The sequence below is a fragment of the Neofelis nebulosa genome, chromosome 7 (genome assembly GCF_028018385.1).
Source record: "Neofelis nebulosa isolate mNeoNeb1 chromosome 7, mNeoNeb1.pri, whole genome shotgun sequence".
Lineage (NCBI taxonomy): Eukaryota > Metazoa > Chordata > Mammalia > Carnivora > Felidae > Neofelis > Neofelis nebulosa.
Genome location: NC_080788.1, coordinates 34,572,483 through 34,589,310, shown reverse-complemented (window position 1 = coordinate 34,589,310; position 16,828 = coordinate 34,572,483). Strand labels below are relative to the sequence as shown.

The following is a 16,828-nucleotide window of genomic DNA, read 5'->3' as shown; positions in this document are numbered from 1 at the left end:
AAGAAAGAAAGAAAGAAAGAAAGAAAGAAAGAAAGAAAGAAAGAAAGAAAGAAAGAAAGAAAGAAAGAAAGAAAAAGAACGGACAGACGGACAAGAACCACATGATCCTCTCAATAGATGCAGAGAAAGCATTTGACAAAATACAGCATCCTTTCTTGATAAAAATCCTCAATAAAGTAGGGACAGAAGGATCATACCTGAAGATCATAAAAGCCATATATGAAAGACTCAACACTAACATCATCCTCAATTGGGAAAAACTGAGAGCTTTCCCCCTAAGGTCAGGAACAAGACAGGGATGTCCACTCTCACCACTGTTATTCAACATAGTATTGGAAGTCCTAGCCTCAGCAATCAGACAACACAAAGAAATAAAAGGCATCCAAATTGGCCAGGAGGAAGTCAAACTTTCACTCTTCACAGATGACATGATACTCTATGTGGAAAACCCAAAAGATTCCACCAAAAAACTGCGAGAACTGATCCATGAATTCAGCAAAGTTGCAGGATATAAAATCAATGCACAGAAATCAGTTGCCTTCCTATACGCCAATCGATCCCATTTACAATTGGACCGAAAACCATAAAATACCTAAGAATAAATCTATCTAAAGAGGTGAAAAATCTATACACTGAAAACTACAGAAAGCTTATGAAAAAAATGGAAGAAGACATAAAAAAAAAATGGAAAAAGATTCCATGCTCTTGGATAGGAAGAACAAATAGTGTTAAAATGTCAATACCACCCAAAGTAATCTACATATTCAATGCAATACCTATCAAAATAACACCAGCATTCTTCACAGAGCTAGAACAAACAAGTCTAACATTTGTATGGAACCACAAAAGACCCCGAATAGCCAAAGCAATCTTGAAAAAGAAAATGAAAGCAGGAGGTATCCCACCCAGACTTCAAGCTGTATTACAAAGCTGTAATCATCAAGACAGTATGGGACTGGCACAAAAACAGACACTCAGATCAATGGAACAGAATAGAGAACCCAGAAATGGACTCACAAATGTATGGCCAACTAATCTCTGACAAAGCAGGAAAGAATACCCAATGGAACCAAGACAGTCTCCCAGCAAGTGGTGCTGGGAAAACTGGACAGCAACATGCAGAAGAATGAACCTGGACCACTTTCTTACACCATACACAAAAATAAATTCAAATTGGATGAAAGACCTCAATATAAGACAGGAAGCCATCAAAATCCTCGAGGAGAAAGCAGGCAAAAACCTCTTTGACCTTGGCCGCAGCAACTTCTTACTCAACACATCTCCAGAGGCAAGGGAAACAAAAGCAAAAATGAACTACTGAGACCTCATCAAAATAAAGGAGCTTCTGCACAGCGAAGAAAACAATCAGCAAAACTAAAAGGCAACCAATGGAATGGTTGCAGATATTTGCAAACGGCATAGCAGATAAAGGATTTAGTATCCAAAATCTACAGAGAATTTATCAAACTCAGCACCTCAAAAATAAATAATCAAGTGAAGAAATGGGCAAAAGACAGGAATAGACACTTCTCCAAAGAAGATATTCAGATGGCCCACCAACACATGAAAAAATGCTCAACATCACTCATCAGGGAAATACAGATCAAAACCACAATGAGATACCACCTGTCAGAATGGCTAACATTAACAACTCAGGCAACAAAAGATGTTGGTGAGGATGCGGAGAAAGAGGATCTCTTTTGCATTGCTGGTGGGAATGCAAACCGGTGCAGCCACTCTGGAAAACAGTATGGAGGTTCCTCAAAAAATTAAAAATAGAACTACCCTATGACCCAGCAATTGCACTACTAGGTACTTATCCAAGGGATACAGGTATGCTGTTTCGAGGAGGCACATGCACAGCAATGTTTATAGCAGCACTATCAACAATAGCCAAAGTATGGAAAGAGCCCAAATGTCCATTGATAGATGAATGGAAAGAGAAGATGTGGTGGCTCAGTCTTTTGAACGTCTGACTTCAGCTCAGGTTATGATATCACGGTTCATGGGTTCGAGCCCCACATTGGATTCTGTGCTGACAGCTCAGAGCCTGGAGCCTGCTTCAGATTCTGTCTCCATCTCCCTCTGCCCCTCCACTGCTCACTCTCTCTCTCAAAAATAAACAAACATTAAAAAAAAATTTTTTTACGATGTGGGGGGTGTGTGTAGATACACACACACATATATATGTATATGTATATGTATATGTATACACACATATACATATATATAATGGAGTATTACTTGGCAATCAAAAAGAATGAAATCTTGCCATTTGCAACTACATGGATGGAACTAGAGGGTGTTATGCTAAGTGAAATTAGTCAGTCAGAGAAAGACAAACATCGTATGACTTCACTCACATGAGGACTTTAAGACACAGAATAGATGAACACACGGATGGGAAGGAAAAATAATATAAAAACAGGTAGGGGGACAAAACATAAGAGACTCTTAAATATACAGAACAAACAGAGGGTTGGTGGAGGGATTGTGGGAGGGGGGATGGGCTAAATTGGTAAGGTTATTAAGGAATCTATTCCTGAAATCATTGTTGCACTATATGCTAACTAACTAGGATGTAAATTAAAAAATAAAAGCAAATAATAAAATAAATAAATGGGTATCTGTAAATATTAAACAAAAAGAAGGAATGTTCTATAATCATTCAAAATCTAATTGCTAAAATTCAGGGAAGCAAAACTGAATCGTAGTTTAATTCAGAAAGCTTGTATGTTAGTAACTATATTTATTCCATCTCAAGAAATAATATGTTAACCAAAGATGGTTACTCTGCATGAAGTCTATAACAGGGGCACCTGGGTGACTCAGTCGGTTAAGCATCAGACTTCAGCTCAGGTCATGATCTCACGTTTCACAAGTTTGAGCCCCATGTTGGGCTCTGTGCTGACAGCTCAGAGCCTGGAGCCTGCTTTGGATTCTGTGTGTGTCTCTCTCTCTGGCCCCCCGCCCCCCACCCCACACTCTGTCTCTCTCTCAAAAACAAATTTGAAAACTAAAAATAAATAAATAAAAATTTTAAAGAACAAACAAACAAACAAAAAGTTTGGGAAGATGGTGGAGTAGGAAGGCTCTGAGCTCATCCTGTCCCACATTTACATCTACGTTATCACCCACATTCAGGTCAACAGAGAGTGAACTGAAGACAGGCAGAACAAACTCCACAACAAGATACACAGAAGAAACTGCATCTGAAAGGTTAGGAAAGTCAGAAAAGTGGAGGGAGGCTGCCTGCAGTAGGGAAAGAGCTACCTGTGCAGAGAGGGCAAAGAAATGGGCCTTCACACCAAGGCAGCTCACATGGTGAAGAATAATCCCCATAACGTTTGGTTTTAAAACCCAGGAGGAGTTGAATTCAGTGAGTTTGGAAAACCAGTGGGACTTGTAGCCTGGAGTGGTTTTTTTTTTTTTTTTTTTTAATGCTTATTTATTATTTTGAGAGAGAGAAAGATAGAGATAGACAGACAGAATGTGAGTGGGGGAGGAGCAGAGAGACAGGGAGACACAGAATCCAAAGCAGGGTTCAGGCTCTGAGCTGTCAGCACAGAGCCTGATGTGGGGGTCGAACCCACGAATCATGAGACCATGACCTGAGGTGAAGTCAGGCACTCAAACGACTGAACCACCCAGGCACCCCATCAGCCTGGATCTTTAAAAGTCACCTGACTCAAATGATGGTGGGAATCCAAAGTGATTGCAGCTAGTCTGGAAAACAGTATGGAGGTTCCTCAAAAAATTAAAAATAGGGGCGCCTGGGTGGCTCAGTTGGTTAAGCGTCCGGCTTTGGCTCAGGTCATGATCTCACGGTTTATGTGTTCGACCCCCACGTCACGCTCTGTGCTGGCAGCTCAGAGCCTGGAGCTTGCTTCGGATTCTGTGTCTCCCCCTCTCTCTGCGCACCCCCCCCCCCCGCCGTGCTCATGCGCTGTCTGTCTCTCAATAATAAATAAACATTGAACAAAAATGTTTTAATTAAAATTAGAACTGGGGCACCTGGGTGGCTCAGTCAGTTGAGTGTCCAACTTCGGCTAAGGTCATGATCTCGCAGTTTATGAGTTTGAGCCCTGCGTCCAGCTCTGTGCTGACAGCTCGGAGCCTGCAGCCTGCTTCGAATTCTGTGTCTCCCTCTCTCTCTGCCCCACTCTCTCCCACTCATACTCTGTTTCTCAAAAATAAATAAATGTTAAAAAAAAAAAAAAAAATAGAGGGCGCCTGGGTGGCTCAGTCGGTTGAGCGGCTGACTTCGGCTCGGGTCATGATCTCGCGGTCCGTGAGTTCGAGCCCGCGTCGGGCTCTGTGCTGACAGCTCAGAGCCTGGAGCCTGTTTCAGATTCTGTGTCTCCCTCTCTCTGACCCTCCCCCATTCATGCTCTGTTTCTCTCTGTCTCAAAAATAAATAAATGTTAAAAAAAAAAAAAAATAGAACTAACCTATGACCCAGCAATTGCACTACTAGGCATTTATCCAAGGGATACAGATGTGCTGTTTCGAAGGGACACATGCACCCCCATGTTTATAGCAGCACTATCAACAATAGCCAACGTATGGAAAGAGCCCAAATGTCCATGGATAGATGAATGGACAAAGAAGATGTTGTGTGTGTGTGTGTGTGTGTACACACACACACACAATGGAGTCGGCAATCAAAAGGAATGAAATCTTGCCATTTGCAACTATGTGGATGGAACTAGAGGGTATTACGCTAAGCGAAATTAGAGAAAGACAAATACCATATGACTTTACTCATATGAGGACTTTAAGGTACAAAACAGATGAACATAAGGAAAGGGAAGGAAAACTAATATAAAAACAGGGAGAGGGACAAAACAGAAGAGACTCTTAAATATGGAGAACAAACAGAGGGTTAGTGGAGGGGTTGTGGGAGGGGGAATGGGTTAAATGGGGAAGGGGCATTAAGGAATCTACTCCTGAAATCATTGTTGTACTATATGCTAATTAACTTGGATGTAAATTAAAAAAAAAAAAAAAGTCAGCTGACTCAGCAAGGGGTGAGCTGGGAGGGCAACTGATAGCTGAGATACTATCCCTTAAAGAGATAGTAACCTGCACAGAGAGGACATAAAAATAGCAGTTTACACAATACTGGGGGGCAAATGGGAGCTAGATAAATTAAAGCTGATTTTGGAGTGAGCTGGGGGACTTCTATGAAAACAAGGGAGCTGGCAGTCACCATTTTTCTCCCCTGGCCCCCAGCACAAACACAGAGCCACCTACAGGATGAGGAGCTGTACACCCAGACACTTGCAGCCTTGGCCCAGGGCTCAGGGCACATTTCGTTAAAGCTGCATGCTCCCCACCCACCCACCAGGTGTGCTGCTGCTACCATACACTGCACCCAACAGCAGCATTCAGCCATGCACCCCCAGCCACCATCCAGCATCAGGCCCAACCACACCAGCCACAGTGCACTGCCACACCAGGCCTCATGTCCCCAGCCATTGCAGCCATTTCATGGCTCCATCATAAAACTAGTGGCCCAATGCCAATTTTGCTAACAATGCGTCCTGCATCAATGGACAAATCATCTAACACAAAATCAAGAAGGAAACGATGGCTTGGAACGATACACTGGAACAGATGGATTTCACAGATATAGTCAGAATATTTCATCTTAAATCAGCTGAAAAACACACTCTTTTCAAGCACACATGGAAAATTCTCTGGAATAGATCACATATTAGCCCACAAAATCAGCCTGAACAAATCCAAAATATCAAAGTCATACCATGCATCTTTTCTGACCACAACGCTATGAAACTAGAAGTCAACCACAAGAAAAACTCTGGAAAGACCAAATATGTGGAGGTTAAATAACATGCTACTAAACAACAAATCAGTCACCCAGAAAATAAAAGAAGAAATTAATAGAACAGATGAATGAAACCAGGAGCTGGTTCTCCAAAAAAAAATCAAGAAAATTGATAAGCCTCTAGCCAGACTTATTAAGAAAAAAAGAGAGAGAGAGAGAGAAAGGACTCAAATAAAATCACAAATGAGACAGGAGAAAAAACAACTGACACCACAGATATACACAGAGAATATTATGAAAAATTATATGCCAACAAATTGGACAACCTAGAAAAAAATGGATAAATTCCTAGAAACATATCACCTAACAAAAATGAAATAGGAATAAATAGAAAATTTGAACAGACTGATTACTAGCAAAGAAATTGAATCAGTATGAAAAAAATTCCCAACAAACAAAGTCTAGGACCAGATGGCTTCACTGGTGAACTCTACCAAACATTTAAATAAGAGTTCATACCTATTCTTCCCAAACTATTCCAAAAAATAGAAAAGGGAAGAAAACCTCCCAATTCATTCTATGAGGCCAGCATTCTCTAATAATCATAAATGCAAAAATCCTCAACAAAGTACAGGCAAACCAAATCCAACAATACATTAAAAAAAATCACCCATCACAATCAAGTGGGATTTGTTCCTGGGTTGAAAAGATAGTTCAATATTCACAAATCCATCAATGTGATACATCCCATCAATGAGAGAAAGGAAAAAAACCACATGATCATGTCTATAGATGCAGAAAAAGCATTTGACAAGTACAACATCCACTCATGAGATAAACCCTCAACAAAGTAGATTTAGAGGGTACATACCTCAACATAATAAATAAAGGCCACATATGAAAAACCCATAGCTAGCATCATATTTAGTTTTTCCCCCTAAGATCAGGAACAAGACAAAGATGTCCATTCTAACCACTTTTATTCAACATAGTACTACAAGTCCTAGCCATAGCATTCAGACAACAAAAAGACATAAATGGTATCTAAATTGGTAAGGAAGAAGGAAAACATTCACTGTTCACAGACACATGATATTATGTATGGAAAACCCCTAAAGACTCCACCAAAAAACTGCTAGAACTGACAAATAAATTCAATGAAGTTGCAGGACACAAAATCAATGTACAGAAATCTGTTGCATTTCTATACACCAGTAATGAAGCAGCAAAAAGAGAAATTAAGAAAGCAATCCCATTTACAATTGCACCAAAAATAGTAAGACACCTAACAACATGAAAGACCCCATACTCCAAAAACTATAAAACACCAATGAAAGAAATGGAATAGAAGATGACACAAAGAAATAGATTACAAGCACAAATATTGTTAAAATGTGTGTACTACCCAAAGCAATCTACTACACATTTAATGCAATCCTTATCAAAATACCAACAGCATTTTTCAGAGGTAGAATATACAATCCTAAATTTGTATGGAACCACAAAAAAACCCAAATAGCCAAAGTAATCTTGAAAAAGAAAAGCAAATCTGGAGGCACCACTCTTTCAGACTTCAAGTTATATTACCAAGCTGTGATAATCAAAACAGTATAGTACCGGCACAAAAAGAGACACAGATCAATGGAACAGAACAGAAAATCCAGAAATAGACCCACAAATATATGGTAAATTAATTTCTGACAAAGTAGGAAAGAATATCCAATGAGAAAAGGGAAGTCTCTTCAACAAATAATGTTGGGAAAACTGGACAGCTATATGCAAAAGAATGAAACTCGACCACTTTCTTACACCACACATCACTAAAAACAAACTCAAAATGGATCAAAGTCTAAATGTGAAATCTAAAATCATAAAAGTCCTAGAAGAGAACAAGGGCAGTAAGGTCTCTGACATCAGCCATAGCAACATTTTTCTAGATGTCTCCTGAAGTGAAACAAAAGCAAAAATAAACTACTGGGATTACATTGAAATGCAAAGCTTCTGCACAGTAAACAATCAACAAAACTAAAAGGTAACCTAAGGAATGAGAAGAGATATTTGCAAATAACATATCTGATAAAAGATTAGTATCCAAAATATATAAAGAACTTACAAAGCTAAACACCCAAAAAACAAATAATTGAGTTAAAAAATTAGAAGAAATAAACACATTTTTCCAGAGGACATACAGATGGCTAACAGACAGACACATGGAAAGATGACCATCACTCATCGTCAGTGAAGTATAAATCAAAACTACAGTGAGGTATCACCTCACACCTGTCAAAATGGCTAAAATTAACAACACCACAGGAAACAACAGGAATTGGTGAAGGATGTAAAGAAAGGGAATCCTTTTTTACACTGTTGGTGGGAATGAAAAACTGGTGCAGCTACTCTAGAAAACAGTATGCAGCTTCCTCAGAAAGTTAAAAATATAACTGCCCAGGGTGCCTGGGTGGCTTAGTCAGTTGGGAAGCTGGCTCTTGATTTCGGCTTAGGTCATGATCTCACACCGTGTGAGATCTGCGCTTGCAGCATGGGGCCTGCTTTGGATCCATCCTCTGTCTTCCTCTCTCTTTCCCTCCCTCTCCTCTTTCTCTCTCTCTCTCCCTCTCTCTCTCTCTCTCTCTCTCTCTCTCAAAAATAAATAAATGTTTAAAAATTAAAAAAAAAAATAGAGCTGCTCTATGATCCAGCAATTACACTACTAGGTATTTACCCAAAGAATACAAAAATACTAATCGAAAGGGATACGTGCACCCCAATGTCTATAGCAGCATTATCAACCAATAGCCAAATTAGGGAAAGAGCCCAAATATCCATCAATTTATGAATGGATAAACAAGCTGTGGCATGTATATATTCAATGGAGTATTATTTAGCCACAAAAATGAATGAAATATTGCCACTTGCAATGATATGGATGGAGCTAGAGAGTATTATGCCAAGTAAAATAAGTCAGTCAGAGAAAGACGACTACCATATGATTTCATTCATATGTGGAATTTAAAAACAAATGAACACAGAAGAAAAAAATAGAGAGGTAAACCAAGAAATAGACTCTTAACTATAGAGAACAAACTGATGGTTACTGGATGGGGAAAGGGTGGTAACTGGATTAAATTGGGGATGGGGTTAAGTATACTTGTGATGAGCACTGGCTATTGTATGTTAAGTGTTGAATCGCTACATTGTACACCTGAAACTAATGTAACACTGTGTGTTAATGTACTGGAATTAAAATAAAAACTTAGTCAAAGTAAGAGAAAAGCCTTCAAGACTTTAGAGTCTTGTATATCATGTGTATATGGGGGTATACATGTACATATATTTGATAACATAAAAAGTAATTTAAAAAATTTGATATGTGTATAAACAGATCAATGAATAAAAAGAGAAAGTTCAAAATTAAACCCAAATACATTTGGAATGAAGTATATTATAAAAGTGATATTTCAAATCATTGCAAAAGAAATGCATCATTGAATACAGTTCAGAGAATTGACATGCTTTTAAAAATAAATCAGACTTTGATCCCTACCTTATTCAAGACTAAAATAAATCCCAGATGATTAAAAATTTTTATAGGAAACAAATGAAACAATAAATGTATGAGCAAAAGGCAAGGGAAAAGTGAAAAATTATTTGTAATAATTATATAATTATTTGTCTAAGAAAGATAAAAACCTCAAACATAAAATAACTGGTGAGGGGTGCCTGGGTGGCTCGGTCAGTTAAGCTTCTGACTTTGGCTCAGGTCATGAGCTCATGATTCATGAGTTTGAGCTCCACATGGGGCTCTGTGCTGACAGCTCAGAGCCTGGAGCCTGCTGCAGATTCTGTGTTGCCTTCTCTATCTGCCCCTCCCCTGCTCATGCTCTGTCTGTCTCTCTCTCTCTCAAAAGTAAATAAAAACATTTAAACCATTTTTTAAAAACTGGTGAATTTGTATTTCCATAATAAACAAATCAACTATAAATAAAGTAAAAAGATAATTCCAGTCAGAATATCCTAAAAAAGGAAGGGGAATAATATATACATTTAATTTTTTATGTCTATTAATTGATTGACTGACTGATTTTGAGAGAGACTTCAAGCGGAGGACAGGCAGAGCGCAAGGGAGACAGAGAATCCCAGGCAGGCTCTACTCAGCATGGGGCTCAATCCAACAACTGAGAGATCATGACCTGAGCTGCTATCAAGAGTCAGAGGATTAACTGAGCCACCCAGGTGCCCCTAAGGAAAAAGGACCGGGAAAGAAGTTTCCTTTATAATGAATATCATTTTAAATTACGTTATGAATTTCTCAAATATAAAAACTAGTTAAAAATTTTAGAGATTATGCTGGCAAACAGAACTAGACCAAGAGTATCATTGATGATGACTGGCAACACTGCCTGTTACTAAAATATATGGCAGGGAAGGCTGTACAAACTTTCAGTTATAAAATAATTTATTATTTATTTAAACTTAAAGTTACAAAATAATTAAATCAGGAGGATGTAATGTACAGTATGATAGCTACAGTTAATAAGAGATACATTATACAAATTAAGAACATGAGCAATGGCAAAATATGCTGAAATGACTTTGAGAATGTCTTTTGAATTAGAAGTAGTTATATTTGTAAAACGCTTAAGAGTCCTCAGTTGTTTTTGTTTTTGCTTTTGTTTTTTTAGAAATGAGGGGAAGTTAAACAGCTCCTATGTCTGAGAAGAGGTATTTGTACCTTTCATGAGTAAACATTTTCACTTTTCTGCCATTTTAGGAAACCACCACCAATAGCAAGTCACAGAATTCAAGACACATTTGCCATTGTAAATTTTTGTAAAGACATAAATGATAACCCCTTAGGCAACTGATAAACATTCCTTACATATATGCACAGAAATACTGTAAAATATAGTTCAGACCACTAAAAATTATTTCTTGCTAACATAAGAAACAGATTATAACTTACTAAATCAGTTTCTTTTTTCCTTCTTTTCTTTCTTTCTGTTTTTGGCACCTGATGGGAGAGAAATACAGAAACTGTAATATCAACAAAGACAAACATACTTTCTTGCTTCTGTGCAAATGCTGAGATTTTTGCTCACAGGTAATAGAGCAAGCAGCTCTTTGTTCTTCAAGACAAAGTGTGCAGTGCTAGTAAGCAACTGTGAGAAAACTTTTAAATTTAGTAAAACACAGGGCTCATAAAAACAACAGAATAAAAGGACACTTTAGGGATTCTTGTCTTATTAAACATTAGTTCTGTCCAGAAGCCACTCTATATTAATTTAAATGATAATTTTATTTTAATCATTAACTGAATGATTATTAACTTTTAAGATTGTACTTTCCGTATTTTGTCTCTAAAAAACTCTCCATCTCAGAGTTAAATATAAAAAGGTATCACAAGGGATATGGAAAGCTCTTTTATATATGACATTTCCTGATAATTACAGTATAGAGCAATCTAAACCTAACCTTTAAAATTATAAACAAAGGCAGTATAAGCCTACTAAAAATCTTCTTCTGCATAATATAAAGTTAACCTTGACTTGGAACAGAGGAACTTTCAAGGTATTACTTATACCCGACTACTTCAAAAATGAGTTAAAATGGCTTATAAATCTACACACATATAAACTAGAATAACTGAAAATAAGGCCCCATCAATAAAAAGGATTAATAATATTCCTGATATCTAATAATTAGAGACCTATTTATTTCAGCTGGGGTACTAAAATGAAACACTGATAACTTTGTCTAAGCTTGCTATCTTTTCTGCAATAGGGATTTCATAATAGTTATTTAATAGGACTGAAACAAGAATTAAGTATCAAACTCCTAGTACAATTCCTGGAATTCAATAAATAAATGTTACTATTAACTGTTATATAGATTTCTAGCAACACACATCCTCTTAAAACCTAATTTAAGAAGAAATATAATCTGTGGTTCCTTACATAAAGGCCATCAAATGATACATTGCATCATTGCATCAAATGATACAATGAATCACATCTTTAACCACGACTTTTCAAAAGGAAATTCATGCAGTGAACTCTATCAAAGTAGAAGGTATAATTTTGAGGACACACATTATATTGTAACTAAGCAAAGAATATATTAATTGCAGAAGATTTAGATAAAATGGCTTGATAAACTTACAAGACAGAATTAAGTTTGCTGAATCTAAAGCAGTGCTAAGTTGACATGTTTCCTGTAATGTTCTTCTCAAACACTGTGTCAAACAGACTGTTAAAAATTCTTAACTGAATCCTTTTTAGAAATCAAAACATATTATGTTTACCTTTGTGGGTATACAATCCAGAGTCTTGAATTCATTCATATATTCATCTAAAAACACTTTAAAAGTGTTAACCCAAACTCTGACTGGAGATTCCCTCCAATCACGCTGCTCAAGTCTCATGGTCTTTTCCAGAATCTGTTCAAATAGTGCGTAGAGGTCTTTATACCGTATGCTTTTCCCATCATCTACCTAATAAGCAATAAGAGAAGAAATGTTAAGGTTTTATAAAGAAATTCTATAAATATAGAAGTTGATTGAACTTGTATTAGGTAGTGCTTAGAATAAAGATTAGGATCCTTTCTAATGGGCATGCCCATGAACTCATGTGGTATTTGTAAACTCTTCTACTTGGAATGTCTGCCAAATAAAACCTATTAAATTTGAGTCAAATACCTAACAATTTAAACAATATAACAATCTGAAAAAGTCCTGGAAACTTTCCAATAAACTATAATTAGTTATAAAGATTATTTGCATCCCTTTTTAATTACCCATTGCTTCAAAGATGAACCTTGTTTGGATAGTTCCACTCTAAAATTGAAAGAATGAATACTTGAATCCTTGTCTAATGATACATTAGGTAACTTTTATTTTATTTTTCCAAAGAGTGATATGCCCTGACTAACACTGTATTACATGCACAGAAATCTACATGGAATTAACTTTTTTATTTAAATAAGGTCTGGAATCTTTATGAGAAGAAAGGGGCTTTAAATGACCAAAAAGTGTTAAATACATTTAGAATTTGTTTCTCCTTCACTTCCTCAAAATAAGTTGAACATTTTTGATCTAGGGTTAGAAAACCACTATTAAGCTCTGCTTTATAATTTTGGTTCTTCCTATGTAATTTAAGTGTACTGGAGCACCCAACAACCCTGAGTCCCTAATCTAGGAAATACAGGTATGAAGCAGAGAAAGACATGAGCATAATAAGCAGCTGAGCAGGATTAGAAAAATACGGCCAACGTTGTCTCCACCCAAACCTAGTCATTTGCCATAGCCTGATTACTACTCTTACTATGGTCTTGAAATTCCTATTCTCTCAGACTGCATGGTTGAGGTTTCTAAAAAATCAAAAAGTCTTATATTGAGAAAGAAAAAGTAGAGGGTACACAAGAAAGTTCTGGTTTCTCTTTTCACAATAAATTACAGATTGAACAAAGAAAAATGATTAAACACAATTATTTATACAATGTGAGAATTCATAGATTGTAGAGATCAAAGAATTATTATATACTTTAGCATGAAAATAAATTTTCTAAAACATAACCAATATCACATAAAATTATAAGGTAAGTCTGAAAGTGAAATAAACTGATATATATAAATCAGCAAACATAAATGCTCTAATTCCACTGGGGAAAAATATATAATTCCACACATGTGAGAATTAAAAGCTAAAGCTAGAGCTAAAAGGATTATGAGAAGTCAAAATAGTAGAGAGCCACAGAATCACATCTAGACTATTTGAATTCATCATCTTAAGAAGATTCTTAAGAAGAAGAGGGGAAAAAAAACCTACTTAAGGAAATTGAAGGAAGGTATTAATCTAAGACCCATAGGTATGCTTTTCCCCACCTATTCCTAAAACAAAAACAAAGAATTTGAGAAATCTCTCATTGAACACAGCTTCTGTATGATCTTCTACAGCACTGCCAAATTTTCATATGTTGAACTACTGAGTATCTTCAACACAGTCCAACTTACCGCCAAGGCAGATGAATAAAAGCTGAAGATATTCTGCCGAAATTCTTTTAGGGCTTTTTTAAATACAACATCCACTAATGTGTCTTTCTTGCTGTCTTCATTATCTAGGTCATTCATCTGGAGGCCACAGAAAGAGTTTTTGCATATAATCAACTAATTAAAAACAGGTGAACACAATAGTGATATTGACTGGTTCTTCAACAATGATGGTCCTGATGGTTCTGAAAGTGCAAGCTCCTGATATTATGGGTCCCAGGTAAAATCATGACTAGAAAGCAAATGTTTTATTACTACTAGATGATTTCTAAGATCCTTCTAACACTGTATTATTCTATTGTTCTGTCACCTAAGAAAAAACTCCAAGTATGCAATGACATGTCTCACCTTTACAATGGAATATAATGGGACAGTTATAGTAAAATGGAAGTCAATATTAAAGCATAAAACCTTAAATCCTGTCCACCCAGTCTGAGTAATGTATATCCTATTATTTGTACCTTTTGATAAAGAAAAGACCATCTAACTTACTGAAGCATATATAACTTTGATCTATAAGGGCCATATTCTGATATACACACGTATTCCATAGTCAAAACCAATCAGGGGCTTAACTCAGCGTGCAGAGTGTACCTTTTTCAGAAGAAATTCATCCATACTTTTTAAATCACTGACACTTGCTATGATCTGGACAGAGTCATTTTGCCAGTGCACAGATTCCAAAGCCACATTGCTGATCTTCACACTTCGCTTCCGCTTTGCCTTTGGAGAAGGTTCTTTGTTCTCTTTGAACTCCTTCCGGCAACTACCAGGCAAGTCTGGGCTCAAAGGAGGTGTCGAGTGATACTGAACTAATTCTACAATTCAAGATAAGTATCCAAAAAAAAATTTTTAGTGAAAATATTGAAATCTCCATATTCTTCTAAGTTTAACTTCCTTTAGTAAGTCACTGAAGGAAACATATGTAAGTATCTGAAAAGCCAAGTAACATTAATGTCTGAGGTTAGGCAATTAAGCAATAAATCCAGACTGCATATTTGTACAGAAAATGTTTTTTAAAATTATCACTTTTCGAAAGGAAATGCCACCATGTCTCCCAAGGGGCTAAGGTCTGGTACCAAAAACCTGGATAGAGGGGTCTGGTAGAACTGAAGCCTGGAATCAGATACCACAGTCCCAAAGAAAAAAAAAGAAGATGTAATCACCCTGGCACATTACATGCTGTTAACCCAGTCATAGTTCTACTATATTAGTTTGAATGAACATTCAGCTATATATGAGCCCAGCAAACCAGTGAAATTCGTTAATTATTATTATTTCATTACTAGGGTCTAAAGCCATAAATGTTCCAGTTATATTATCTGGTGTTAGCCTGGCAACCTGTCTAGGGAGCCAGGTAAGTCAAACTGGCTCATTTCTCCCCAGTCTCTTTAGTATTTACGACTGTCTTACATATCTCCCAAATAACTAAATTTCTCAGGAATCCTAGGATTCCTAGAATTCTCTGAGAAATCTCCTGGAATGCATTAGATTTGTATATAATATTGGAAGGCCCAAAAAATCTTCTTAATAACTATTTACAACAGCGAAATTAGATTCCATGTAAGTCCATCACAATCCAGAACTATACTGGGTTTGCCAAAGCCCTACCTGGGGCTTGATAAGAATGTTGGCCCCTTCTCACTTCACATTTCAGTTTGTTTCCCTGACACATATTCACCTATCCAATAGTATGTCCTCATTCCTTCTAAAAGCTAATTCTGATAATGAAGGAAAAAAGTAGCCTCCTACATGCTAAATGCCACTTCAAGCAGAAAGGCAAACCCAATCTAAGATATGGCACCACAATAAAAATTATAAAAATATAGGATATATGTATGTGCAAATTAGTATCAATTGACTTTAATTCCATTATATAACCTAAACATATAAGTATCTAATTATTTCATTTAGCAAAGTCAATATCTTTCTTAAATAATGATTACTGTAGAAATTATAATACTATTTCAGTATTAAAAACAAGGGCTACCTTAATAAATTGCTACCCAAAGATGAGTAAAAAGCTACAATTTTAATTTTTATCTACATATCCTTAAGGAGCAACACACAGTGAAGCCTGCTAATAATATATGCATCAACTAAAGAGCCTTATACTTCCTTCCTGAGAATTAGCCATTGAGAATAGAGCTGTGAAAAATGAAAAATTTAAAATGATTACTATAAACCAGATAAGATATAGGAAAGAGATCCTCTTAGTAATGTAATGGTAAGAATTTCCCAAATTTCCAAACTGAACTTGTAGTATTCATTTAATTTATTATTGGTTTTATCCATATCAGGTTGCTAACTGATAGGAGCAAAGCCACAACATGCAAAAATAGGGCTCTAACTACAGCTCTACCATTTTTTCCCCTGATGCACAACTGCCTCTGCTTGGGCTCATCCATTCCTATGTGAAACCTGATGATCTTTTCTCCTTGTCCCTTTATCTTACCCTAGATATGAGAAGTTTTGTCTACTCTTTTAACTGGGTCTGCTCTATCTTTCCTTTAGAGATAATAACTTTCTTCCTAGATCCACTTTCTATTTTATTCAATCCTGATATTTCACTTACCCACTGGTATTTCATCCGCTCATTACCACACACTCATCTCTGGTATATAGCCCATCATTGCTGAAGATAGCTGGCATTTTTACGTAATGATTAAAAACTCTCACACGTGCTTGAGCAAAGGCTTGGGGGGAAATGGCATAATCATCTAATGCTGGAATTACTGGAATCCTTGGAAAGTTAGTAATTCTAGCATTTAGAAAGGCCAGTTTTCTCAACAGATGAACTCACTGTTGGGTACTTCCAAGTGTGTTGTGACTGATGTCCAAAATGTTAAAATAACAGCTACATTTATAAGGTCCGAGACACTGACAGTTAGCCCCTGGAGCTAGGCTACCTAAATTCAAATCTCAGCTCTGCCAACTACAATATGTGTATCAGCAAATAACTTCTCTGTGCCTCAGCTTTCTCATCAATAAAT

The 16,828-nt window shown here is 36.6% G+C and overlaps 1 protein-coding gene across 11 annotated transcripts in view; it reads right to left on the bottom strand.

Annotated features, from left to right (window-relative positions):
- Positions 1 to 16,828, bottom strand: part of MYO9A (myosin IXA) — a 280,075-nt gene that overhangs the window by 65,713 nt on the left and 197,534 nt on the right. For all 11 annotated transcript variants that reach the window (XM_058737154.1, XM_058737157.1, XM_058737152.1 and 8 more), the window contains 4 exons: positions 14,430 to 14,653; positions 13,800 to 13,916; positions 12,093 to 12,281; positions 10,755 to 10,802 (listed from right to left, as the gene is read on the bottom strand). In XM_058737154.1, the coding sequence (XP_058593137.1) occupies positions 10,755 to 10,802; positions 12,093 to 12,281; positions 13,800 to 13,916; positions 14,430 to 14,653 (578 nt within the window). The remainder of the gene's footprint in view (positions 1 to 10,754; positions 10,803 to 12,092; positions 12,282 to 13,799; positions 13,917 to 14,429; positions 14,654 to 16,828) is intronic.